This window comes from Bos javanicus, chromosome 6 (assembly GCF_032452875.1).
Source record: "Bos javanicus breed banteng chromosome 6, ARS-OSU_banteng_1.0, whole genome shotgun sequence".
Lineage (NCBI taxonomy): Eukaryota > Metazoa > Chordata > Mammalia > Artiodactyla > Bovidae > Bos > Bos javanicus.
Window position 1 is genome coordinate 89,542,994 of NC_083873.1, and position 26,622 is coordinate 89,569,615.

The window sequence follows — 26,622 nt, forward strand, 5'->3', positions numbered from 1 at the left end:
ACGCTTCATGAAATATAAATGCAAGAAAGCCTCTGAGAGAGCTCAATAAAAACCTTCCACCCATCGGTCTAGAAGGATAAGAGCAAGATACTATTAACAAGTGCAGGAAATGGATTTCGGGGTTCCAATATCAGTCTATCTCTTGATCAATGGTAGGTCATTTCTTTTTATTGTGTTAATGTTGTGTCATTGTAAAATGTGAACAGGATTTGCTTTCTCTGTGTGAGTGAGAAGTTGGCTTTTAGCAATTGTTCTTTATGACAAAGATCCAAGCAAGGAATCCGTGGATTCATTTAGTTTCTTATGTAATCTTTTGACACATTCCTCTCTTAATATATTTTGATACCTTTTTTCTGAGATCTCTGTATTGTTTGTTCTATACAACTGAAGAGCAGTTGAGACATTTTAACTATGATATGAGAGTATCCTTTTGATTGAGTGAGTTTATAAATGTATTCATGTTCTCTTAACAATTAGTGGGTTTCTATTTTCTCTAGCTGTAATGTAGTGAATGGAATTGATATACATGAGAAACTGTCAGAAAACTGCCCTTAGTAGGTTATGGATCTCAAATGTAGATGAATTAAAAATAGAACAGATGTGGGAATAGACAGAATAACTTTTGATCTGTTGCTTGTACGTTGAAGGAGGCTAGCCTGCTAAAGATGCCTTTCCCCTCCTTCACACAGCAATGACAGCACTGACTGGAGAGGCAGCCAGCACTATAAGCCCCCCAATCACAACCCAGCAGAGTAACTGGACAGTTAACAAAACAGAAGGTATTTTTCTTCACACTTTTGTATTTCAAGTGACTTTTTTTTAATGTTTTAGCGAAATTTAGATTGTGATAAAAGCAACATTGGAAATTTTTAAACATATATCTTATTATTAGACAATCTTTTATGGGGACATTGTGAAATGGAAGTGGCAGGTAAATATGTCGCAAAGAATCATCTTTTTAAAAGGAGGAAGTGGAGCAGATGAGAGAAAGTTGTCTTCAGTTACAGTCTTGGATGTGAAACCTGCCACACTTTCTGCCTGATTCCTGCTGAGTTCCCAACAACCCAGGCATGTCTAAAGGCAATTTGTCCCCATTTTTACATTCTCGATGAGTAACAATATTTTGATCTGTGATTATGAGCTTTTGCAGCCAAAATTTCTGGCAAGCAGATGAAGCCTTAATCCACTTTCTCTAATCTTCGGAAACGTCTTTTTTCTTGTTTGTCTTTGGGGTTTTTTGTTATTTTAGTGTACGCTGTATTTCCCAACCACTTGTACCCAATTTTTGTTGTTGATGGTGATGACATATTTTATTATTGTTATTAAAATAGTTTCTGGCCATTGCTGAGCATCAGCATGTTTCCAAACTCTTTGAACTCTTAGAGGTGAATTTAGGAAGCTTGTTATCTGCCAAGACCTGTGTATCAGGTGGCTGTGATTCTCAGGCAAATCAAATATCACTCCCTGATGGGAAGGTGGGCTTTGTGATTTACAACAAAAGAAACACCATGTCTTGCTCTCAGAGCCCAGCAAATAAAAGAAGATGAAGTCAAATACTTTGTTTGTGAACATGAAAGATAGTAATATTTAAGTATTCTTTATTTCACCAATAATTTTATATTTTAAAAACTTCCTTAAAATATTTTACCCATTTGAATTTTGGAGCATGTATTAATTTGAAAAACAAAATATGCGGCTTTTAGAATAACTTTTAGCCAAATTCTTCATGTCTCCAAGCCTTTAAACAAAGAGAAAGCATCCTTGTTGGAAGATAATACTGTTGAAATTAAAGAAGTACAGTTCCCTCTCAGTGTCGGACAGTTTGCCCATCACCACCGTTTTTCTTCCCTAATAGTGAACTGCAAATCAGTAGTCGCCAAGTTACAGGCAATAATATTGGAAAGAAAAGGGATTGAATGTATCACTTCAGTAGTTTTCCTTTGTGTTCTTGATTGGGGAATTCTCGTTTCCTGCTTATTGTTTAATCTAAAAAATCTGAATCTAGTACCTCAGGAAAATTTTTGTGAAGTTATAATTAATATTCTTGTCCTTAGGGGGAAGATGAGTCTCTAGTCTACTCTCTTTTTAAAAATGTCTTCTTTCAGTTCTCACATTTTCTAGTAAATCCTGATTCAGGCTTGGTTAATTGAACTGAGTTAATCTTGAAGTAGGAAGAACCTAGTACAGTTTATAATGGGAAGTTCTCACTGCCTTAATGATCAAGGTGAGAAATTAGATTTACTATGCTACATTTAACAAAATGAATATGAATTTTAAGGTAATGTGCGATCTCAACCAAAATGAAGCTATGCGTTGAGGACATATGATGTTTATTCACAACAATGACAAAAATAAAATGCCACTAATTCTGCTTGAGAAGAATTTAAGAATCAAATATTAAACTACACTAAAATTATGCTGTTTTACCCAAATGTCATTCCCACTGCATAAACCTCAAGAACAGCATAGGTATATGTCTTTAATACATCAAGGAATGAAAGATAACCATTCTGAAATATATGTATTTTGCTGCAGTACAGCTTCCCAAAGGGAAGTTTCCCATAAAAAGGCTTTTGGACACTTGACCACAAAAGTTTGACCAAGTGTGGTCATCTGAAGAATCTAAGAGCTAGAAATCAAAACCCAGGTTTTCTAATTCCAACTCCATGGCTTTTCCTACAGTCTCATAATGCCTCTTGAGTAAAATTTCTAATTAACATCCAAAGGTATTGTCTTAGCTGTGTTAAGCCTGAGCCATAAATTATTTCTGGCTTCATATACGGGTCATAACAATACCTCTTCTGAAATCAGTTATGGAAAACAATTTCTTTCCATTAGCTACTTAAGGTCCACAGATGAGCAAGGGCAGATTCTCATCTCACTCCTCTGGGGAGTGAAGAGAAATCAAATTCATTATCTCACAAGCACATATCCACATCTCCCTAAGTGCTTACTTCTCAGGTATATGAAAGTTTCTATATTTATTAGCATCCAGGATACATTTGGGAAGCCTTGTTTAAGACACCATACTGACTAGTATCAATGCTGCCACCTTTTGGCAGACTTGTATCTATATCTTATAATGAAATTTCTAAAGAACAGAATGATAATCAGTCCACCTCCACCACCTAATTTATTAATATGTCTAGATAATATTAACCTAACTTTTGTATATATAACCTGCCAAAGGAATGAATCAATAGTTCAAGTGGCAGAGCACTCAAAGAATATTCTTAAAATGAAAGGCCTTTTTGTATATGTGTTACGAATCTACTATGAAAGCGTGACCCACTTCATCTGTTAATATAGTATCTCCTTTTTCTAGCTGACTACACAGAAGGACCCATAGCCTTGAAGTTCTCACATCCTTGCCTGGAAGACCACCACAGTTACTGCATCAATGGTGTCTGTGCATTCCACCATGAGTTGGAGAAAGCCATCTGCAGGTAATTGCAAAGAACTTCCCAAGTCCTAGAGATGGGAGAAGGAGAATGTATGCCTCCTCTAACATGGTGTTTCACATGGTACCTTTATATACACCTCTATCTCACCCAGTAAAAAAGGTACATGCTCTGAACATGATTCACCAATTCTCTTTGTATTTGAATATCTAAGGAGTCTTTTTCTAACCTACCTAATTCTCACTGCTTAAAAGTATGGTTCCTAGATTAGCAGCATCTGTGTAACCTGGGAGCTTGTTAGAAATGCAGAAGCTCATGCCACACCTCAAAACTACTGAATTCAAAACAAATTTTGAAAAGTGAAAATGTTAGTTGCTCAGTCGTGTCCAACTTTTTGCAACCCCATAGAGTATAGCCCACCAGGCTCCTCTGTCCATGAGAGTCTCTGGGCAAGAATACTGGAGTGAGTTGCCATTTCCTTCTCCAGGGAATCTTCCTGACCAGGATTGAACCTGGGTCTCCTACACTGCAGGCAGATTCGTTACCATCTGAGAGACCAGTCAATAACATGCAAAGACGTTTCTAAGATTTTTATGAGTTGATTATAGGATGAAATGAAACTATGGCAAAAATATTTCAGGAATATAAAGTTCTAGATCAACTGAGATACTGTTTATGACCATTGATTTACTCAGCATCCTCTTATGAAAGAGTAGGTTAACAGTTTTCTACATCAACTCATGGAGGTGTCCTACCTTTCTCTCCTACCAATGAGGGAAGCTGCATTAATACGGGGTTTTAATCAAATGCATGGCTTCTTCTTCTTTAATAGATCAACTTTCATTTGGTATGTGCCTCTTTAATTTAAATCATTTTTATTTAATTGTTTTCATTTTTTGAAATTAGTCATATGTGTTTCCATCATCATGAGTTTTAACATTATACATTTTTTCTTTTTTTTAAAGGTGTTTTACTGGTTATACTGGAGAAAGGTGTGAGCATTTGACCTTAACTTCATATGCTGCGGATTCTTATGAAAAATACATCGCAATTGGGATTGGCGTTGGATTACTATTAAGTGGTTTTCTTGTTATTTTTTACTGCTACATAAGAAAGAGGTAAGAAAAAAAAATTATGAAGTCACTACGTACTCATTCATTTGACAAACATTTACTGAGCCCCTACAAGGTACCAAGCATTGACATATATAATTGTCTAGTGAAAATATGGCTGTAAATCTGGCAAGTTCCTGCATATTTGTTTTGGTGCCTCTTCCCATAAGCCTAGACAAGAGGTAGATTTACCTGCAGTTGCAATAGGATAGCTCCAATTTACAATTTCCCTTCATCCTCATCTCTGTCTGTCTACATCAAGTTGTAAATGAGTAGGACAGTCAGTCCACAAGGGTGAAGATTAACTGTGTCCTGTGCAAAACTATATGGAGTGCTGAATACCGTGTTTGGGACACCGTACGTGCTCAGTAAATATCTGTCGAATGGACACATCAAATATAAGTATGAAATTAATGAAAGTGTGTAACAAACTTGGGCCATTTTCTTCCCAGACATCAACTGAGGGTACATGCAGGAGATACTGCCTACTGCTAAAAGCTAAAGAAGACAAATTTGATCCACTAAGTATAAATTACTCATGTATTAATTATTAATTATTATTTCTGGCCTTTCCACACTGGTAATTTTACCTAAAATCCACATATAAGGAAAAGTCAAAAAATACATGACATACATTAAAGAAAAGTAAAAATACATTTCTTTTGCTGTACTCTGTTAACTAAGTTGTCATTTTTAAAATGACCAAAAGTTATTATACAACATAAAAAAATATTTTCTTAATAACTGCACCTTAGAGAGAGTAAAATTTGTTATATCAATTGTGGATCGATTAATACAAAATCTGTTAAATCAGCTGCATAAGAGATCAAGAAAGGAAAAACAAAGAAAAGGAAGTAAGACCTTTTAGTGTAAATAAGACAACTGCCTGAGGTCAAGTTCCCTAGAAGAAGAACTATGAAAGAGATTCTTGAGTGAGTGATTGGTCAAGGGACTACTCAAAGCTGAAACTTGTAACGAAGTAGGAAAGCTAGAGCAGAGTGGAAAGGAAGCAAAGATGTAGCTTTAGCTGAAACCTATCCTCAGCCTGATTCCACAGGGAGACCTAGAACATGAATGGCATCTCTGACCCAACCTAAGGAGGTGAGGGAGCTTGGTTTTAGTACTGAGTCATCAGGTGTGGATGTCAGAATGCTCCTGGTGGGGTAAGGGACAGGGCCTTGGAATCTCCCAGAAATCTTCAGGCAAAATCCTCTCTTGGCTGAGGACAGTCCTCTAGAGAAGGATGGTGCTGTGAGCCTTATTATGGGCTTCCCTGGAAGCTCAGCTGGTAAAGAATCTGTCTGCAATGCAGAAGACCCTGGTTCAATTCCTGGGTCGGGAAGATCCCCTGGAGAAGGGATAGGCTACCCACTCCAGAATTCTTGGGCTTCCCTGGTGGCTCAGTCAGTAAAGAATCTGCCTGCAATTCAGGAGACCTGGGTTCAATCCCTGGCTTGGGAAGGTCTCCTGGAGGAGGACATGGCAACCCACTCTAGTATTCTTGCCTGGAGAATCCCCATGGACAGAGGAGCCTGGTGGGCTACAGTTCATAGGGTCACAGAGAGTCAGACATGACTGAGCAATGTAGCACAGCACAAAGCACATGAGCCTTATTAATACCCACAGCTGCTGAGGGATGGGGATGGCAAAGCGGGTATAGGTGGGACACCAAGAGCAACTGTTATACCAGAGCATTTATATAATTCTCAGTAAGCTATACAAACAGCAGTCAAATTCATATGGAAACCAATGCTCTGTTTTAGGTATCTAAAATTGAAATCACCTTACAATATCTGTTCCGGAGGAAGACCACTGTGAAGCCTTTGTAAGAAATTTTCATGAGGCATTGGTGTAAATCAGTGGGCCCCAAACTGAAATCTTCAAGAGAAACAACAAAACTTTCCAGGCTGACTAGAAAGTTGGGATCGTGGTGAAATGAGAGAATAAATTTCAACGTTGGTGCTTAGACTCTGTCATCGTTAAAGCACCATGGGAGCCAAGGGAACAAGCTACAGTGACAGAAGTCAAGTTCACAGCCCTACTCTGGGTTTGCTGCTTCTGTGTGGTTTTTGTTCTCCCTATGGGATACTGAGTTGTATGCTTCTGACTATGTCAGATGTGAATTCTCATGACAATAATTATCAACTATGCAGTTGTTAGGGGAAGCACACTGATTGAAACCTCCCACCCTGGCCAGGCACCACAGTAACCATTTGCATGAGCTGTTTTACGACAGAAGGTCCTGGTAAGGAACAGGGAACTAATAAGCCTCCACCAACCAGAAGAGTTCGGGAAAGGTCAAAAGGAAACACCAGCTGTCCATCCACCTCCCAGAATCCTTCTCTCTGGCATCCATCTTGGCTGAACAAGGCTTGCACCACCAGGAAGGACTCTGAGTCAGAATGATTGGCTAAAGACTACCCGGAAACTAATCCCATCACCATAAAACCCAAACTGCAAGCCATGTGACAGAGCAGTTCTCCTGGGTTCCCTTACCCTCCTGCTCTCCACCTGGGCGCCCTTTCCCAATAAAATCTCTTGCTTTGTCAGCACATGTGTCTCCTCGGACACTTCATTTCTGAGTGTTAGACAAGAGCCCAGTTTAGGGCCCTGGAAGGGGTCCGCTTTCCTACAACACAGTCAGCCTAAGCAAGGCCATGCTTGGGTTCTTCACTATGCTTGTTACCAGGATTTTGGACCACAGCTCTATGGACCAAATCTGAAACATGCTGCTTTCATGGTGTCTAAAAGAATGTGATGTCAACTACTCAGATGAGATTAGTGTTATGGCACTTCCGGTGACCCAAACATGTGACTGAAGTCTAAGCTAGAGAAAAGAAAACGGAACGTCCAAGGCAAACATAAATCATCCCAAGCTTGTGGCAAAACTTTGAAATATGGAATAAGCTAAAGAGTTTCTGATGACTGAAAACTTATCTGGATATTGAGTCTTGAATAGGCAAAACATTTTTGTTTCTGCATGGATTATAAAATTTTGTGCTCGACTCACTAGTCCTCAAATGCTTATGTTCATCACTTTCTCCTATTGTTAGTGGAATTACCTGGTGACTATTTGGACTGACATTCTAAAATTCTACTAATGAATACAGTTCTACAATTGACTCTGAAATAGAAACTGAAGAACCAGACATTTTCATCAACCAAGAGCATGTGGAAACTTTCTTTACCATTCCTGAATACCTGATAGAAGATTTGTATGTGGAGAAAATGGAACATTGGTAGAAATAACATTTTGAGAATTATGGTCCTACCTGTTTAATCATTATTCTTCCACCTAATTCAAATAATCCTAGCCCCCTTAATTTCTTTGGACTTTCATGTCATTTTCCACAAAGCCTTTCTAGCACTAAAATTTGATATTGAGAGAAGGGAGAAAAATTTACACATCTGTGTTGCAAGTGTGATTATTCTCAACTCCATGTCTGTCCCCAGTCTCACCCCTCACTCTGAAACACACCACTGGATATTATCTTCGGTGTATATTGTAGTGTTTGGTTGTTAAAATAATAATTTAAGAATTTGTTCTTAAAGGAAGTGAAACATGAAATTAAAGAATAGTATCTACCACGTTTCTTTTAGATTCAATCTAAGACTATGGACTTTTTTTATTTTTTTCTATTGTGGAATAGATAAGCAAAGTATTTTGATCATAGCATGGGTTAAAAAAGGAGTCAAAGGTGAACTTTCTTACAATGGAAGCCTACTAGCAATGGCTTCTCTTGCATCAGGTTGTGACTTTTCATTCACTTCTAAATAAAACTACCTTCTGTTTTCCTTTGAGTAGAAGGCATTTCACTTGCTCAGTTTGTTTTTCCTTCTGAAGGAATTTAATGCAGATGAATTGCACATCAGCACTTTCTGCATGATCTCACAAAGTATGCAAAGGTTACATCATCCCAAGGAGTAGGGAGGTAAAGGTTCCTCCCAATGACTCCTCTTCCTGAGCATTTCAAATAGCTGTTAAAAAGCTGGGGAGAGTCCAGGAAGAAACAATAAAGCTTAATTAAGGACTGCCTCCTGATGAAAAGAAAGAGGAAGTAAGACTAAAGTCTCTGGAAAGGTGATAAACTAAAGAGTTACAAATATTTGCTGTCTATAAGTATTTCTAAAATGTATACTTAACTGAATAAAATTCCCCAAATGCCAAACCAAAAAGTAGATCAAAGCAGAAAACCAACAGAGGTTCATTTTTTTTCACCTCTGGATGGGTATGCATTAACATCATAAAATCCACCCAGTGAGAAAATATGGAAATTTAGAGTGTGGCTCCTGAGAAGCCATCTGTTTATGATCTGTCATACAAAGGAATCTTGTGCTCATATAACTCCTAGAGTTCATTTTCCAGGAAGAAATCCCTGGTATTCTTATGGCAAAATTTACATTTGTAAGCAGGTCTTCAGTAGGAACATGTATAAGATGTTCTGCAAATCTTTCATTTTCTGTTTTTTCCTATATGAAATAAGACCCTCCCTGAACAGAAGCCTACCGGTGAAGATCTGGTATCAGAACTACATTTTCAGCTATTAGGTGTGGTGGGTCATTTAAGAAAGAAATGAGAACGTATTTCTGGCATCTTTGACTAAATCAAACCAGTCAACGGAGTTCATCAGTTTCTTTCATTTCCCATTTTGTCTCCTTCCTGTGTCTGCCCTTCAGTTCTTGAGAACACATTCCTAAGTCATCAGTATTCATGAGCGCTTCATTAATTAGCCCTTGGAAGCACGGCAGTAGGAGCAAACACTATAATTTCAGTCATGCTTGAGAGAGTAAATTTACAAAAAAGGAATTATAACTGCTTTCCCCGAGTTATTTTTTTCCTATAATTATATTGGAAGTAGATGAAATGATAATACAGTTTGTCTTTTAGTGTTTCCTGGCACAATACAACCCTTTAATTTTGAAACGTCCCATTTTGCTGACATCAAGAAAATGTCCATTTATTATATGCAATTGAAAAAAGAATGTCTTAAGGAAATAACAATGAAACATGAGCAATTTAAGCTTTTGATGTTGAACAGAAGGACACTTCTCCACAGAAGACCATGAGTAAACCATCTAATTTCTCTGCCTTGCAAACTGTAACACATGCTGTGATATGATATAAATATTGATATCCTACAACCCACACTCATGGGAAGGGTTACCAGAATCTCTCTATTGCAAAACACCACTCTTTCTGGCTTACATCATTACTGTCTGACATCAGGATACTAGCATTTGCCAAGATGAACTGGAAGTGTTGAAATTTAATTTGTGAGTTTGGGACTGCTAATCTGGGTGAGTCCACATTTCTGTCCAAACTTTTGGCACAGCCCTATTCAGTAGCACATTCAGAAGCATATCTTCCAGATTCAGCTCCAAATTTCTGTTAAATGTTCAATGAATGTACAACTCAGAGTACAAGGCCTAAGTAGCTATTTCTTGAGATTTCAAAGTATAGACTTCTTGAGAATAACCATGTGAAAAAATGTGATCCATCACTACATTTTACTCCTCCGCCAAAACAAAACATGAGGGCTTTTACAGATTGTGGCCAATACCCACAGCTTCCAGAGAAGTATCTCATAAAGATGAAGAATATGATTATACAGTAACAAGAATAACTGAATTGTTTAATCAGGTCTTATGCCTATACTTCATGGGCTTTCTTTGTAATTTTTATGTCTCAGATAATATTGGAGCATAAGTAACTTAGATTAAAATTCTGTTAATACCACAGTCTAGCAGGTATCAAACTAGCAGTTTTCTTTAACAGAATGTTAGTTAGGCTTCACATCTTTCTGGAAAAACATGGCATATCTAGATTTTTTTAACTATACAAAACTATTGATTCAATATTGAGTCTCTTCTCAAAGGAAACTGAAGTAATAGTGTAATATAGCTACCATCTATGAGCATTTAAAATGTTTGAAAAGCATTATTAGCTTTATTTTAATTAACCCACACCTATGTGCAATTAAGGCTTATAGAAGGCAAATCATTCTTTTCAAGGTCACATAGCCTTTCAGTGGCAGAGTCTAGACAGATCTAGATAGATCTAATGCCAAAGTCCCTTATTTAAACCTATATGAAAATTGTTCCCAACATTTTATGAAAAACATTAGTGTTGGGGGTTGATTTTCTTTCTTTTTTTCCTTATGAGTTTGAATATATACCCAAGAGATTTGCAAGTAAATGAAAAGTTATTTTCTTTAAAATATATAAAATAACGACCTTGTCATGAATCGACCACAAAAATTTCCTGGTGTCATCTGCAGATTATTAAAATATGAATAGCATCCTTAGGGTGGGGCCAGAACAAGCTTCAAGTGCCTACTGAATGTACAGTCTGAGAAGAGACTTTAGACTGTAAATGAACCCTGGTTTATCCACAGGATGTAGGGAATGAGTTGGTCACTTGAGAACACTTGATCCCAGCCTGTGGACAAGGGTTCTTTGGCACTAACATCCTAACAGGGGCATCGTGGTTCAGTTTGGTAATGAGATGAGGAGCGAGTGGTTTTCACATCTCTGGGAAAATCTCAACAACCTCCTTCCCACCACAACACCCCCAATCCTACCCTAGTGCCATATATTCTTCAGAGAAAAACAGTCAATGGTAGTGGTCCAGCTTGGGTCAAAAATTGGAAGCAACATTAAAAAAAAAAAAAAAAATCTGCAATGAATGGATTGTTAAAGGACCTGTGATCTAGTCTGGCTGTGTGATTCTCTAACTTTGCTGGGCCATTTGGACTGGCTATCTTTGTCTGTTAAGTGAAAAAGATATTGTTTAGAGATGACCTCCACATTCCCTCCCTGGTTGAAAGTTGTATGTTGAAAATGTGCAGCCTATAAGGCAGATCCCGTCCACAGATATATTTCCTTTGTCTTTCAAGGCATCTGTTTTAAATCCAGCCCACATTTAGAAATCAAGATGTTTTACTATAGAAATCTAGCTTCTAGAAAAAAAGGAGATACAGTATATATAATAGGAGTTAAAGGAGATCTCATAGATACAGGATATATAATAGGAGATACACAATTCTGACCCTATATTCTTAACATAGCTTTGATCAGGAGTGTGCCCTGGACACCCAGCCAGTTTTTGTCTTCTCATTCAGGGTTCCTATGGATCTTAAGACTGTGTGGATCACAATAAACTATGGAAAATTCTGAAAGAGATGGGAATACCAGACCACCTGACCTGCCTCTTGAGAAACCTGTATGCAGATCAGGAAGCAACAGTTAGAACTAGACATGGAACAACAGACTGGTTCCAAATAGGAAAAGGAGTACGTCAAGGCTGTATATTGTCACCCTGCTTATTTAACTTCTATGCAGAGTACATAATAAGAAACGCTGGACTGGAAGAATCACAAGCTGGAATCAAGATTGCCGGGAGAAATGTCAATAACCTGATATGCAGATGACACCACCCTTATGGCAGAAAGTGAAGAGGAACTAAAGAGCCTCTTGATGAAAGTGAAAGAGGAGAGTGAAAAAGTTGGCTTAAAGCTCAACTTTCAGAAAATGAAGATCATGGCATCCGGTCCCATCACTTCATGGCAAATAGATGGGGAAACAGTGGAAACAGTGTCAGACTTTATTTTTTGGGGCTCCAAAATCACTGCAGATGGTGATTGCAGCCATGAAATTAAAAGACGCTTACTCCTTGGAAGGAAAGTTATGACCAACCTAGATAGCATATTCAAAAGCAGAGACATTACTTTGCCAACAAAGGTTCGTCTGGTCAAGGCTATGGTTTTTCCTGTGGTCATGTATGGATGTGAGAGTTGGACTGTGAAGAAAGCTGAGCACTGAAGAGTTGATGCTTTTGAACTGTGGTGTTGGAGAAGACTCTTGAGAGCCCCTTGGACTGCAAGGAGATCCAACCAGTCCATTCTGAAGAAGATCAGCCCTGGGATTTCTTTGGAGGGAATGATGCTAAAGCTGAAACTCCAGTACTTTGGCCATCTCATGTGAAGAGTTGACTCATTGGAAAAGACTCTGATGCTGGGAGGGATTGGGGGCAGGAGGAGAAGGGGACGGCAGAGGATGAGATGGCTGGATGGCATCACTGACTCGATGGACATGAGTCTGAGTGAACTCTGGGAGTTGGTGATGGACAGGGAGGCCTGGTGTGCTGCGATTCAGAGGGTCGCAAAGAATCGGACATGACTGAGCGACTGAACTGAACTGATGGATCTTAAAGTGTGCCAGGATGGTTTGACTGGATTAATTTTAAGATCCTGCCTCATCTAAATTCCTCTGAATCTAGTCATCTGGGTAACCTGTAGAGGGCCTTGTTGTACTGCAAAACACTCAAGCCGTGAAAGAACCTGGAAGCTGTCAGGGGTGGCCTCCAATGACTCAGATCCCCTGCCCTGCCCACACCCTCAGTCACTCTCTGCTACAATCTTTGTCAGATTTGTTTTCTCATTGTTCAGCCCTATTTATGTTAACTTCCTGATCAAAAACTAAACTGACTCCCCATTGTGTGCCATGTTTAACAAAGGCTCCCCTCCTAGTAGTGTGAGGCCCTCCACAGGGAGGCTCTGGTGGTCTCTTTCTTACCTATCTTCCCTGGGGCTCCCAACTCAGACCATCAGCTGCAGCCACCAGTTGCCCTTTGCTCTCTGAAGAGATCTCACAATTTCTATCTGTATGTTAGGTTGTCAGCTATTCCCTCCACATGTATTACCTCCTTCATCTCTGTTGGTCAAGATTTCACGCAAAAATTTTTTTTTCAAATCCTGCCATCTCTTTGAAGAATTACATTATTTGCAAATATCATCTTTCCCTTCCTTTGAGTTCCTTGATTATTATTTTGTTTAACCTCTCAAATAGTGCTTACATTCTGCCTTGTATTATAATGGTTTTTGTTTTTGGCTAAGTTCCAGTTGTGATCAGAAATCTCACAGGGCTGGGTTCTGAGTCCCAGCTGTTTACTAGTTCTGTGATAGAGAGTAAATTATTTAACCCCTCTAAATCTCAATTGCATCCATTATAAATGGGGATAATAATAATTATACCTAACCCATAAGGTCATTTTAGGATTAAGTTAACTTAGATAGCTAACTAGGTAAAATATTTAGAACATAGTACCCATTCAGTAAATTTTACTTATAATTATTAAACATTTGAAACTTCTGTATATGCCTTCCTAAAAAAGTTATCACATTGCAGAATTAAGCAATAAAAACCACGGGTCATATGCGAAAACTAAAGCTAGGGGTATAATACTTGAAAACTGTGTGACATTAAAAAAACGAAACACTAAAGAAAATCATCAAACCACAAGGGAAGAGACAAAGAGAAGAAGAAAAGAACAGGGAAAAACTATACAACATCCAAAAGCAATTAACACCATGGCAATAAGAGCATACCTATTAATGATCACTTTGAATGTAAATGTACTAAATTCTCCAATCAAAAAACTTAAAGTAGCTGAATGTATAAAAAGACAAGACCTATCTATATTATGCTCCCTGTAAGAGACTCACTCCAGATCTATAAACACACACAGACTGTAAGTAAAGGGATGGAAAAAGATATTCCATGCAAATTAAAACAAAGCTGAGAGTAACACTCTTATATGTGATAAAATAAAGTCAAAAAAACTGCAACAAAAGACAAATAAGGGCATTACATAATCATAAAAGGATCAATTTAAGAAGATACAGCATTTGTAAATAAGTATGCATCCAACATAGAGGTATCTAAATACATAAAGCCAATATTAACAGATATAAAGGGAAAATCAACAGTAATACAGTGATAGTAGGGACTTTAACACCCCACTTAAAATCAATGGATAGATCCACCAATATATACAAAACATTGCATCCTCAAACTGCAGAAGACATTTTTTCAAGTGTACATAGAACATTCTCCAGGATAGGTCACATATTAGTCCACAACACAAATCTAAATAAATTCAAGAGTAATATCATGTCAAGCTTTTTTCTAATCAAAACAGTATGAAACTAGAAATCAATTACAAAAAGAAACTAGAAAAACACAGACACATGGATATTAAACTACATGCTACTAAAAAACCAATGAGTCAATAAAGAAAGCAAATAAGAAATTTAAAAAATACCCTGATACAAATGAAAATGGAAACACAACTTTCCAGAATCTATCAGATCAGATCAGTCGCTCAGTCGTGTCCGACTCTTTGCGACCCCATGAATCACAGCACACTAGGCCTGCCTGTCCATCACCAATTCCCGGAGTTCACTCAGACTCACGTCCATCGAGTCAATGATGCCATCCAGCCATCTCATCCTCTGTCGTCCCCTTCTCCTCCTGCCCCCAATCCCTCCCAGCATCAGAGTCTTTTCCAATGAGTCAACACTTCACATAAGGTGGCCAAAGTACTGGAGTTTCAGCTTCAGCATCATTCCTTCCATAGAAATCCAAGGGCTGATCTCCTTTAGAATGGACTGGTTGGATCTCCTTGCAGTCCAAGGGACTAAAGTTTAAAAATAAAATAAAATTAAAAAAAAAAAAAAAAAGAGTCTTCTCCAACACCACAGTTCAAAAGCATCAATTCTTCGGCGCTCAGCCTTCTTCACAGTCCAACTCTCACATCCATACATGACCACAGGAAAAACCATAGCCTTGACCAGATGAACCTTTGTTGGCAAAGTAATGTCTCTGCTTTTGAATATGCTATCTAGGTTGGTCATAACTTTCCTTCCAAGGAGTAAGCGTCTTTTAATTTCATGGCTGCAGTCACCATCTGTAGTGATTTTGGAGCCCAGAAAAATAAAGTCTGACACTGTTTCCACTGTTTCCCCATCTATTTCCCATGAAGTGGTGGGACCGGATGCCATGATCTTCATTTTCTGAATGTTGAGCTTTAAGCCAACTTTTTCACTCTTCACTTTCACTTTCATCAAGAGGCTTTTGAGTTCCTCTTCACTTTCTGCCATAAGGGTGGTGTCATCTGCATATCTGAGGTTATGGATATTTCTCCCGGCAATCTTGATTCCAGTTTGTGTTTCTTCCAGTCCAGCGTTTCTCATTATGTACTCTGCATATAAGTTAAATAAACGGGGTGACAATTTGACGAACTCATTTTCCAATTTGGAACCAGTCTGTTGTTCCATGTCCAGTTCTAACTGTTGCTGCCTCATCTGCATACAGGTTTCTCAAGAGGCAGGTCAGGTGGTCTGGTATTCCCATCTCTTTCAGAATTTTCCACAGTTTATTGTGATCCACACAGTCAAAGGCTTTGGCATAGTCAAGAAAGCAGAAATAGATGTTTTTCTGGAACTCTCTTGCTTTTTCCATGATCCAGCGGATATTGGCAATTTGATCTCTGGTTCCTCTGCCTTTTCTAAAACCAGCTTGAACATCAGGAAGTTCACGGTTCACATATTACTGAAGCCTGGCTTGGAGAATTTTGAGCATTACTTTACTAGCGTGTGAGATGAGTGCAATTGTGCAATAGTTTGAGCATTCTTTGGCATTGCCTTTCTTTGGGATTGGAATGAAAACTGACCTTTTCCAGTCCTGTGGCCACTGCTGAGTGTTCCAAATTTGCTGGCATATTGAGTGCAGCACTTTCACAGCATCATCTTTCAGGATTTGGAATAACTCAACTGGAATTCTATCACCTCCACTAGCTTTGTTCATAGTGATGCTTTCTAAGGCCCACTTGACTTCACATTCCAGGATGTCTGGCTCTAGGTCAGTGATCACACCATCATGATTATCTGGGTCATGAAGATCTTTTTTGTACAGTTCTTCTGTGTATTCTTGCCATTTCTTCTTAATATCTTCTGCTTCTGTTAGGTCCATACCATTTCTGTCCTTTATCGAGCTCATCTTTGCATGAAATGTTCCCTTGGTATCTCTGATTTTCCTAAAGAGATCCCTAGTCTTTCCCATTCTGTTGTTTTCCTCTATTTCTTTGCATTGATCGCTGAAGAAGGCTTTCTTATCTCTTCTTGCTATTCTTTGGAACTCTCCATTCAGATGTTTATATCTTTCCTTTTCTCCTTTGCTTTTCACTTCTCTTCTTTTCACAGCTATTTGTAAGGCCTCCCCAGACAGCCATTTTGCTTTTTTGCATTTCTTTTCTATTGGAATGGTCTTGATCCCTGTCTCCTGTACAATGTCATGAACCTCATTCAATAGTTCATCAGGCACTCTATCAGTGCAGCAAAGTCAATTATGAGGCAATAGCATAGTAATACAGGTTAACTCAAGAAACAGGAAAAATCTCAAGCAAGCAATGTAACATTACATCTAAAGGAAGAAGACAGAAAAGAAAAAGCAAAGCCTAAAGTTAGCAAAAGGAATGAGATAATAAAGATTAAAGTGAAAAATAACAGAAATAGAGACCAAAAAAACAATAGAAAAGATAATTGTAATTAAGGACTATTTTTTGAAAAGTAAACAAAATTGATAAACTTTTAGCCAGATTCATCCAGAAAATAAAGATCCTAAACAAATAAATGAAAAATGAAAGAGAAGTTACATCATATACTGCTGCTGCTGCTGCTGCTAAGTCACTTCAGTTGTGTCCGACTCTGTGCGACCCCATAGATGGCAGCCCACCAGGCTCCCCCGTCCCTGGGATTCTCCAGGCAAGAACACTGGAGTGGGTTGCTATATCCGTCTCCAATGCATGAGTGAAAAGTAAAAGCAAAGTCACTCAGTCGTGTCCGACTCTTAGCGACCCCATGGACTGCAGCCTACCAGGCTCCTCCGTCCATGGGATTTTCCAGGCAAGAGTACTGGAGTGGGGTGCCATCGCCTTCTCCACATCATATACTACAGAAATACAAACAGTCACAAGAGACTACTACAAACAATTATACAACTACAAACTGGACACCCTAGAAGAAATAATTAGATTCCTAGAAACAAACAATTTTCAAAGATTAAGGAAGAAAGAGAAAATATGAACAGACCAATTTCTAATCAGTAACCAAAATCTCTCAACAAACAAAAATCTAGGACCATATGGATTCACAGGAACATTCCAACATGTATTTAAAGAAGAGTTAATACCTATCCCTCTACAACTATTCCAAAACACTAGAGGAAGTGTTTCCAAATTAATCTATGAGACCAGCATTATCCCAATAAGAAAATCAGACAATGACACTATAAAAAGAAAAAGAAAATTACAGGCCAATAGCCCTGATGAACATAGATTAAAAAATTCTCAACAGAATATTAGCAAACTAAATTTAGCAATATATAAAAAGGATCATACACCATGATCAAGTAGAATTTATTCCAGGGATGCAAGGATGATGCAATACCTGCATATTAATTATTGTAAAACAGCACTTTAACAAAAGTGAAAGCTAAAGCACATTTTATTTAAATGATCATTTTCAGATGCAGAAAAAGCATCTGATGAAAGTCAACATCTATATATGTGATAAAAATTCTCAACAAAGTGGGTTTGGAGGGTACAAACCTAAACATAATAAAAACTGCATATGACAAGCCCCCAGCTAACTCATACTCAGTGGTGAAATGCTGAAAGCTTTTCCTCTGAGATCAGGAACAAGTGAAGTATGCCCACTCTCACCACTTTTACTCACATGATACTGGAAGTCCTAACCATAGCAATCAGAGAAGAAAAAGAAAGCCATCTGAAATGGAAGCAAAGAAGTAATACTGTGACTCTTTGCAGATGGTGTGATATTATATAGAATAACCTAAAAACTCCACCAATAAACAATTTTGACTAATAAATGAATTCATTAAAGTTGCAACATTTACAACTTTACAAAATTTACAAAAAGATGCAGAATTAATCTGAAGACATTTGTTTAATTTCTATACATTAATAACAAACTATAAGAAAGAGAAGTTAGGAAAATAATCCAATTTACAATTACTTCAAAAAGAACAAAATATCAAGGAGCTGAAAGACTTGCACTCTGAAAACTATAAGGAAAAGATTAAGATAAAAACAAATAGAAAGATATCCTTTGCTCACTGACTGAAAAATTATTGTTAAAATGTCCATACTACCCAAAGCAATTCACAAATTCAATACATTCCTTATCAGAATATTCATGGAATTTTTCACAGAACAAATAATCCTAAAATTTGTATAAACTACGAAAGACCCCAAATAGCCAAATCATTCTTGAGAAAGAAGAACAAGACTGGAAGTATCACATTCTCTGGTTTCAGACTATACTGTAAAGCTATAGTAATCAAAATAGATATTGCTGGCACAAAAACAGACATATAGATCAAATGGAAGAGAATAGAACACCCAGAAATAAACCCACATTTATATGGTCAGTTAATCTATGATAAAGGAGGCAAGAATACACTGTAGGGGAAAGACAGTCTCTTCAATAAACACTGTTGGGAAAACTAGACCATTACCTGGAAAAGAATGAAACTATTTTTCTTACACCATAAGCAAAAATAAAATAAAAATGAATTAAAGGCTTAAATGTAAGGCCCCCCAAACCATAAAATTCCTAGAAGAAAGTGAAGGCAGCATACTTTTTGACATCAGTCTTGGCAGTATTCCCTTATTTGTGTACTTATTTATTGGGATCTGTCTCTTCAGGCAAGGCAACAAAAGAAAAAATAAACAAATGGGACTACATCAAACTAAAAGACTTTTGTACAGAGAAGGAAACCATCAATAAAGTGAAAAGGCAATCTGCTGAATATTGCAAATGATATGATATTTGCAAATGATATGCCTGCTAAGGGGCTGATATCTAATATATACATAAAGAATGCACAGATCTCAATAGGAAAAAAATTAGATTAAAAATGAGCAAAAGACCTAAACAGGCATTTTCCCAAAGAAGACACACAGATGACCACACAGGCAGATGAAAAAATGTTCAACATCATTAATCTTCAGGGAAAAGCAAATAAAAGCCACAATGAGATATCACCTCACACCCATCAGAATAGCTATTATCAAAAAGAAAACAAATAACAAGTGTTAGTGAAGAAACAGAGAAAATGGTACCCTTGTACACAGTTAATGGGAAGGTAAACTGGTGCAGCCACTATTGAAAGCAGCATAGAGATTCCTCAAATTTTTAAAGTAGAACTACCATATGATCCAGCAATTCCATTTCTGGGTATTTATCCAAAGAAAATGAAAACTCTAACTGGAAATCAAACATGAACTCCAAGGTTCACTGCAATATTATGTAAATATAAGAGCCAAGATCTGGAAGTAACCTAAATAATCACGGATAAAGGAGATGTGGTATATATACAGTGGAATGTTGTTGTTTAGTCCCTAAGTCACGTCCGACTCTTTTACAACCCCGCGGACTGTAGCCCACAGGCTCCTCTGTCAGTGGGATTTCCCAGGCAAGAATACTGGAGTGGGTTGCCATTTCCTTCTCCAGGAGATCTTCCTGACCCAGAAATTGAACCTGTGTCTCTGTTTGGCAGGAGGGTTCTTTACACTGAGCCACCAGGGAAGCCCCACAATGGAATATTAATCAACCAGAAAAAAAGAATTAAATTTTGCCAGTTTTGACAACATGAATGGACCTAGAGGATATTATGCTAAAGTGAAACAGAGAAAGGCAAATACTCTATGATTTCACTTATATGTAGAATCTTTAAAACAAACCAACACACATAACAAAACAGAAACAGACTCACAGGTACAAAGAACAAATGAGTGGCTCCCAAAAGGGAGGGGTGGGGGAGTGGACATATGGGGGAAGGGGGAATAAAAGGTACAAACCTCCAGTTACAAAATAAATAAGTCATGAGGATGTACTGTACAGCAAAGGGAATCTAGTTAATGATATTGCAATTATATTTTATGGTGACAAATGGTAAGTAGACTTGTCATAGGGATCGTTTCATAATGTGTAAAAATAACAAATCACTGTGTTATACACCTGAAGTCAAAATAATATTGTAAGTCAAAATACTTCAATAAGAAAGAGTAACAAAATCAGCAAAGTCTTATACATTCTAAATGATCAAAGATATATAAATAAATAATAAAAAGACATAAATAGTTGAGTGTGTAGTATACTTTACCTCAAAAAACACCTGAGGTTTGCTTGTGGAAGTGACAGAAGAAGGATTATGGAAACTGGGTAAAAAGTTGTAACAGCAAATATTTCTAACACAAACCTGAACCAAAGTAGCTGTCATATATTTGTGATTTGGGCAAGTGTGCGTTTGGTGTACTCTACTCATCTCAGCTCAACAGCTTTGTGCATTCATCTAGTTGCTTTTCTCGGGTGAAATTCTGTGTAAGCAAACACAAAATTCCTATTACGCTGAAACTGTTCCTTTATGTTAGAAGTAATGCTCACTTTCAAAACAAGCATTCAAATAAAACCATATCCTGAAATGATCATAGCTCTTATATTTCAACCTAAAACTTAATTATAATTTTTAGACACTTGAAACATTCTGATAATATTTATATCAGGACCTTAAGGAGTGGGGGTTACGATAACCTTCATTTCTCCATCTAAATTGTAACAGGAATGCCAACACATATTTCCAAGGACCCATGATACCATGCTTTTGAGTTCTCTCAGACAGACTTATTATCATTATGTTTATTCTTTTTAAATCAAACTATAAATGGACAGAAAACCTCATGACTATATTTTCCTTCCAAAATTCATAATCACTCTAAGATCATTTCTTCCAAGTGTTATTGACTTAAAGTATTAATGTGAAAAATCCCAATTCTTCCTCCTTTCATAGTGACTTATTCCCCTCCTGTATTTTTTCTTTTCTTTCTGAGCATCAAGTTTGACTCCCTTCAGTAATATATACTAGGCAATAAATCTTGCCAAACTGCAGACCTTCTTCAAGCAGCAAGAATTCATTTAAGAATTATCAAAGCATTTAGTAGACAAAAGGGGACATTACACAAAAGGAAGTAAAAAAGAAGAGTCAAACTTGGTATATACTAGGGTCCCCAGCTTGAGCCTAACACGTTACCATCAGGGTTCAGGCCTGTCTAGGTGGACTGGGCAAAAATGTGTGTCTATAGACAGCTGTCTTGAGCAGACTGAAGTTCATTTGCCTGAGGGACTAAGGAGCCTTCTCTGAGCACACCTTCAGGTACTCCTCATACCTGATCAAAATTAATTTATGTTTCAGTGGTTTTTGTTTGCAGGCCTAGGGAAATATAGCATGTAGTAAAATGTAGTAACAATTAATTTGCTTCCCTTGCCAGCAAGTAAGAACTTTACAAAAAAAGATCTTCATGACCCAGGTAACCACAATGGTGTGATGACTCACCTAGAGCCAGACATGCTAGAATGTGAAGTCAAGTGGGCCTTAGGGAGCATCACTATGAACAAAGCTAGTGGAGGTGATGGAATTCCAGTTGAGCTATTTCAAATCCTAAAAAATGATGCTGTGAAAGTGCTGCACTCAATATACCAGCAAATATGGAAAACTCAGCACTGGCCACAGAACTGGAAAAAGTCAGTTTTCATTCCAATCCTGAAGAAGGGCAATGACAAAGAATGTTCAAACTACCACACAATTGCACTCATCTCACATGCTAGTAAAGCAATATTCAAAATTCTCTAAGCCAGGCTTCAACAGTACATGAACTGAGAACTTCCAGATGTTCAAGCTGGATTTGGAAAGGGCAGAGGACCCAGAGATGAGATTGCCAACATCCACTGGATCATAGAAAAAGCAAGAGAATTCCAGAAAAACATTATCTTCTGTTTCATTGATTATGCCAAAGCCTTTGACTGTGTAGATCATAACAAACTGTGGGAAATTCTTAAAGAGATGGGAATACCAGAGCATCTGACCTGCCTCCTGAGAAATCTGTATGGAGATCAAGAAGCAACAGTTAGAACTGGACATGGAACAACAGAATGGTTCCAAATTGGGAAAGGAGTAGTATATCAAGGCTGTGTGTTGTCACCTTGCTTATTTAACTTATATGCAGAGTACATCATACGAAATGCTGGGCTGGTTGAAGCACAAGTTTGAATCAAGATTGCTGGGAGAAATATCAATAACCTCAGATATGCAGATGACACTACCCTTATGGCAGAAAGTGAAGAGGAATTAAAGAGCCTCTTTAAGTGAAAGAGGAGAGTGAAAAAGCTGGCTTAAAACTCAACATTCAAAAAACTAAGATCATGGCATCTGGTCCCATCATTCCATGGGAAATAGATGAAGAAACAATGGAAACAGTGACAGATTTTATTTTCCTGAGCTCCAAAATCACTACAGACGACCACTGCAGTCATGAAATTAAAAGACACTTGCTCCTTGAGAGAAAAGATATGACCAACCTAGACAACATATTAAAAAGCAGAGACATTACTTTGCCAACAAAGGTCCATCTAGTCAAAGCTATGGTTTTTCCAGTAGTCATGTATGGATGTGTTAGTTAGACTATAGGGAAAGCTGCGAGTCAAGAACTGATGCTTTTGAACTGTGGTGTTGGAGAAGACTCTTGAGAGTCCCTTGGACAGAGAGGAGATCAACCAGTCCATCCTAAAGGAAATCAGTCCTGAATCTTCATTGGAAGGACTGATGCTGAAGCTGAAACGCCAATATTTTGGCGACCTGATGGAAAGAACTGACTCATTTGAAAAGACTCTGATGCTAGGAAAGATTGAAGGCAGGAGGAGAAGGGGACGACAGAGAATGACATGGTTGGATGTTTGAGCAAGCTCTGGGAGATAGTAAAAGATAGGGAAACCTGGTGTGCTACAGTCCATGGGGTCACAAAGAGTCAGACACAACTGAGCAACTGAACTGATCTGGCCCGCATCCATGTCTCTCCACTATGGAGAACAGTGTGGAGATTCCTTAAAAAATTGGAAATAGAACTGCCTTATGATCCAGCAATCCCACTGCTGGGCATACACACTGAGGAAACCAGAAGGGAAAGAGACACGTGTATCCCAATGTTCATCGCAGCACTGTTTATAATAGCCAGGACATGGAAGCAACCTAGATGTCCATCAGCAGATGAATGGATAAGAAAGCTGTGGTACATATACACAATGGAGTATTACTCAGCCATTAAAAAGAATTCATTTGAATCAGTTCTAATGAGGTGGATGAAACTGGAGCCTATTATACAGAGTGAAGTAAGCCAGAAGGAAAAACACCAATACAGTATACTAATGCATATATATGGAATTTAGAAAGATGATAACAATAACCCTGTGTACGAGACAGCAAAAGAGACACTGATGTATGGAACAGTCTTATGGACTCTGTGGGAGAGGGAGAGGGTGGGAAGATTTGGGAGAATGGCATTGAAACATGTAAAATGTCATGTATGAAACGAGATGTCAGTCCAGGTTCAATGCACGATACTGGATGCTTGGGGCTAGTGCACTGGGACGACCCAGAGGGATGGTATAGGGAGGAAGGAGGGAGGAGGGTTCAGGATGGGGAGCACATGTATACCTGTGATGGATTCATTTTGATATTTGGCAAAACTAATACAATTATATAAAGTTTAAAAATAAAATAAAATTGAAAAAAAATGAAAATAGAACCCCGATTTTGCTTTGGAATATCATCCTCCTTCAACTTCACTGTACCTGGCTAGATGTACACATCTCACCTCTATCCCCAGGGGCAATCAAAACATTCCATCACCCAACAGTAGATACTGAGAAGCAGTTGTTCAGTCACTAAGTCACGTCCAACTCTTTGTGACCCCATGGACTGCAGCACGCCAGACTCCTCTGTCCTATCTCCTGGAGTTTCTCAAATTCATGTCTACTGAGTCAGTGATACTATCTAACCATCTCTGCCACCCCTTTATCCTTTTGTCTTCAATTTTCCCCAGCACCAAGGCCTTCTACAATGAGTTGGCTCTTTGCATCAGGTGGCCAAAGTAGTGCAACTTCAGCATCAGTCGTTCCAATGAATATTCAGGGTTGATTTCCTTTAGGGATGGACTGGTTTGATCTCCTTGCTGTCCAGGGGACTCTCAAGAGTCTTCTCCAGCACCACAATTCAAAAGCATCAATTCTTGGGCACTCAACCTTCTTTATGGTCCAACTCTCACATCTGTAAATGACTACTGGAAAAACCATAGCTTTGACTACATGGACCTTTGTTGGCAAGTGATGCCTCTGTTTTTTAATACACTAGGTTTGTCATACATTTCTTTCCAAAGAGCAAGTGTCTTTTAATTTCATGGCTGCAATCACTGTCCACAGTGATTTCGGAGTCCAAGAAAATAAAGATGCTTCAACCTTTTCCCCTTCTATTTGCCATGAAGTGATGGAACTGGCTTCCCAGGTGGCATAGTGGTAGAGAATCTGCCTGCCAATGCAGGAAAGGAAGGCGATGTGGTTCAATCCCTGGGGCAGGAAGATCCCTTGGAGCAGGAAATGGCTATCCACTCCAGTATTCTTGACTGGAAAATTCCATGCACAGAGGAGCCTAGACGGCTACAGTCCATGGGGTTGCAAAGAGTCAGATACAACTGAGTAAGCATGAAGGCATGCACAGTGGGACCAGATGCCATGATCTTAATTATTTAATGTTGAGTTTCAATTTTTTTTTTTTTTTGCATCCAGCATATATTTTGAAAACTTTTACACTGATACCGAAGACAGGCAAAGACACTACAAGAAAATTACAAATATCCTTAATGAATGTTGACATAGAAATCCTGAACAAAATACAAGCAAACCAAAGCAGTACATTATAAGGTTTATACACTATGACCAAATGTATTTATTCCTGGAATTTGAGAATGGGTCAACAGACAAAAATTAATCAATGTGATATGTCACCTTAATAGAAAGAAGGAAGAAAACCCCAAGCCTGCTTTTTCACTCTCCTCTTTGACCTTCGTCAAAAGGTTTAGTTCCTCTTCACTTTCTGCCATTAGAGTGATGATATGCATATTTGAAGTTGTAGCTATTTCTGCCAGCAATCTTGATTCCAGTTTGTGACTCATCCAGCCTGGCATTTCTCATGACATGCACTGCATATTGGGCTTCCCAGATGGTGTTAGTGGTAAAGAACCCACCTGCCAGTGAAGGAGACATAAGGGACACAGGTTTGATCCTTGGGTCAGGAGGATACTCTGGAGGCGGGTTTGGCAACCTACTGCAGTATTCTAGTATGGAGAACCCATGCACAGAGGGCTCCACTCCATAAGGCTGCAAAGAGTCAGACACAACTGAAGCGACTTAGCAGGAGCATGCACAGTGCATTTAAGTTAAATAAGCAGGGTGAAAATATACAGCTTTGATGCACTCCTTTCCCAATTTTGAACCAGTCTGTTGTTCCATGTCCAGTTCTAACTATTGCTTCTTGACCTCCATACAGGTTTCTCAGGAAGACGGTAAGGTGGTCTGGTATTCCCACCATTTTAAGAATTTTCCAAAGTTTTTTGTGATCCATACAGTCAAAGGCTTTAGCATAGTCAATGAAGCAGAAGTAGATGTTTTTCAGGAATTCCTTTAATGTCTTCATGATCTAATGAATTATGGCAATTTGATCTCTCTTTCTCTCTGCCTCTTCGAAACCCAACTTGTACATCTGGAATGTCTTTGCTCAAGTACTGCTGAAGCCTAGCTTGAAGGATTCTGAACATAATCTTGCTAGCATGTGAATTGAGTTCATATTATCGTTCAATTAAGTTCTGTTACCCAGTCATGTCCAAATCTTTGCGACCCTATGGACTGCAGCAAGCCAGGCCTCCCTGTCCATCACCAACGCCTGGAGTTTACCCAAACTTATATCCATTGAGTCGGTGATGCCATCCAACCATCTCATCCTCTATCATCCCCTTCTCCTCCCATCTTCAATCTTTCCCAGCATCAGGGTCTTTTGAAATTAGTCAGCTCATTGCATCAGGTGGCCAAAGTATTGGAGTTTCAGCTTCAGCATCAATCCTTCCAATGAAGATTCAGGACTGATTTCCTTTAGGAAGGACTGGTTGGATCTCCTTGCAGTCCAAAGGACTCTCAAGAGTCTTCTCCAACACCATAATTTAAAAGCATCAATTCTTCAGCGCTCAGCTTTCTTTATAGTCCAACTCTCACATCCATACATGACCACTGGAAAAACCATAGCTTTGGCTAGATGGACCTTTGTTGGCAAAGTAATGTCTCTGCTTTTCAATATGCTGTCTAGGTTGG

At 38.3% G+C, this 26,622-nt stretch overlaps 1 protein-coding gene and 1 long non-coding RNA gene across 4 annotated transcripts in view; one reads left to right on the forward strand and one right to left on the reverse strand.

The window, feature by feature from the left end:
• Nucleotides 1–26,622, reverse strand: part of LOC133249705 (uncharacterized) — a 69,900-nt gene that overhangs the window by 6,988 nt on the left and 36,290 nt on the right. The window lies entirely within an intron of this gene.
• On the forward strand, nt 65–8,119 carry EPGN (epithelial mitogen). Of its 2 annotated transcripts, XM_061420474.1 has the most exons (5): nt 72–152; nt 690–779; nt 3,326–3,446; nt 4,367–4,519; nt 6,277–8,119. In XM_061420474.1, exons 1-5 carry the CDS (start codon nt 110–112, stop codon nt 6,329–6,331), a joined length of 462 nt encoding a protein of 153 aa, XP_061276458.1. In that variant the 5' UTR covers nt 72–109; the 3' UTR covers nt 6,332–8,119. The 2 variants fall into 2 exon arrangements, with proteins under 2 accessions (XP_061276459.1, XP_061276458.1); XM_061420475.1 differs by lacking the exon at nt 690–779 and having other exon boundaries at nt 65–152.

What these genes read in the sequence shown, in the direction of transcription:
- EPGN (XM_061420474.1), top strand. Translation starts at nt 110, where the DNA reads ATGGATTTCGGGGTTCCAATATCAGTCTATCTCTTGATCAATG. An exon ending in AGTCTATCTCTTGATCAATG is followed by an intron (nt 153 to 689) that starts GTAGGTCATTTC and finishes TCCTTCACACAG; the next exon opens with CAATGACAGCACTGACTGGA. An exon ending in GACAGTTAACAAAACAGAAG is followed by an intron (nt 780 to 3,325) that starts GTATTTTTCTTC and finishes TCCTTTTTCTAG; the next exon opens with CTGACTACACAGAAGGACCC.